Here is a 1,926-nt window from a genome sequence, read left to right as displayed (position 1 = left end):
GGTAAAAGCAGAGAGACAGACTATTATCTGAATGGTGACAGATTAGGAAAAGGGGATGTGCAAAGAGACCTGGGTGTCATGGTACATCAGTCATTGAAGGTTGGCATGCAGGTACAGCAGGCGGTTGAGAAAGCAAATGGCATGTTGGCCTTCATAGCGTGGCGATTTGAGTACAGGGGCAGGGAGGTGTTGCTACAGTTGTACAGGGCCTTGTCGAGGCCACACCTGGAGTATTGTGTGCAGTTTTGGTCTCCTAACCTGAGGAAGGACATTCGTGCTATTGAGGGAGTGCAGCGAAGGTTCACCAGACTGATTCCCGGGATGGCGGGACTGACCTATCATGAAAGACTGGATCAATTGGGCTTGTATTCACTGGAGTTCTGAAGAATGAGAAGGGACCTCATAGAAACTTTTAAAGTTTAGATGAGTTAGACAGGTTGGATGCTGGAAGAATGTTCCCAATGTTGGGGAAGTCCAGAACCAGGGGACACAGTCTAAGGATAAGGGTTAAGCCATTTAGGACCGAGATGAGGAGGAACCTCTTCACCCAGAGAGTGGTGAACCTGTGGAATTCTCTACCACAGAACGTTGTTGAGGCCAATTCACTAAATATATTCAAAAAGGAGTTAGATGAAGTCCTTACTACTAGGGGGATCAAGGGGTATGGCGTGAAAGCAGGAAGGGGGTACTGAAGTTGCATGTTCAGCTATGAACTCATTGAATGGCGGTGCATGCTAGAAGGGCCGAATGGCCTACTCCTGCACCTATTTTCTATGTTTCTATGTTTCTAATAATAGCAGAATCGAACACCTGCAGTCACTTGTGAACTCGCTGGTGGCTCAGCAGGTTGGATGATGTCGCAAATCCCTTCCCACACTCGGAGCAGGTGAACGGCCTCTCCCCAGTGTGAATTTGCTGGTGTATCAGTAGTTCGGATAAGCAAGTGAATCTCTTTCCACATTCAGAGCAGGGGAATGGTCTCTCCACAGTGTGAACTCGCTGGTGTGTCAGCAGGTGGTATGACAGAGTGAATCCCTTCCCACAGTCAGAGCAGGTGAACGGCCTCTCCCCAGTGTGAAGTCGCTGGTGTCTCAGCAGATGGTCTATGCTTTTACAACTCTTCTCACAGTCAGAACATTTAAAAGGTCTCTCCCCAGTGTGAACTCGCTGGTGTGTCAGCAGGTCGGATGACTCAGTGAATCCCTTCCCACAGTCGGAGCAGGTGAACGGCCTCTCCCCAGTGTGAACTCGCTGGTGTGTCCGCAGGTCGGATGACACAGTGAATCCCTTCCCACAGTCGGAGCAGGTGAACGGCCTCTCCCCAGTGTGACCTCGCCGATGTGTTTCCAGCTGCGACTGGGAGTTGAAACGTTTCCCACAATCCCCACATTTACACGGTTTCTCCCCAGTGTGACTGAACTTGTGTCTCTCCAGTTTGGACGATTGGCTGAAGCCTTGTCCACACACAGAGCACGTGTACCGTTTCTCCCCACTGTGAATGGTGCCTTCTGCTTCCATGGTCAAAAGCTGATGATATTCCAGTCGCGATGTAGCGAGTGACTGTCAGATCTTGAGGTGATGTTTGGTTTGAGCTTCCAGTCGACAAATCCTCCCCTTTTAACACGCTGTAAAATGAATTTCAAACAGGAAAAAGGGAGTGTGAGAGAACCCACAAAAACACAAAGGCAGATTGTGAAATTGAGCTTAATGAATCTGGTCACTTGTGGGGCCGGCACAAGAAAAAAGTGAACATGAAAGCTGCCGGATTGTCGTAATAACACATCTGGGTCAGTACTGTCCTTCAGGGAAGGGAACCCACCTCCCTCGGCAGGCCCACATGGGAAATTGTTGTTCCCACTGGGCCCAGAAGTACTGGGGGTGAATCCCAGCAGCTTCTCCCCCTCTCCATCCAGCTCAAACTGATGT

General features: G+C 49.8%; 1 protein-coding gene across 1 annotated transcript; it reads right to left on the bottom strand.

The window, feature by feature from the left end:
- Positions 1–816: 816 nt before the first annotated feature.
- LOC139248908 (zinc finger protein 436-like) lies at positions 817–1,467 on the bottom strand (the record flags this gene model as incomplete). Its single annotated transcript, XM_070872251.1, has 1 exon — positions 817–1,467. A coding segment is annotated over one exon (651 nt), but the record flags the coding sequence as incomplete, so codon positions are not given.
- Positions 1,468–1,926: the final 459 nt, after the last annotated feature.

This window comes from Pristiophorus japonicus, unplaced genomic scaffold (assembly GCF_044704955.1).
Source record: "Pristiophorus japonicus isolate sPriJap1 unplaced genomic scaffold, sPriJap1.hap1 HAP1_SCAFFOLD_30, whole genome shotgun sequence".
Classification (NCBI taxonomy): domain Eukaryota; kingdom Metazoa; phylum Chordata; class Chondrichthyes; family Pristiophoridae; genus Pristiophorus; species Pristiophorus japonicus.
The sequence above is the reverse complement of the archived record's forward strand: the minus strand, read 5'-3'. Positions and strand labels throughout refer to the sequence as shown.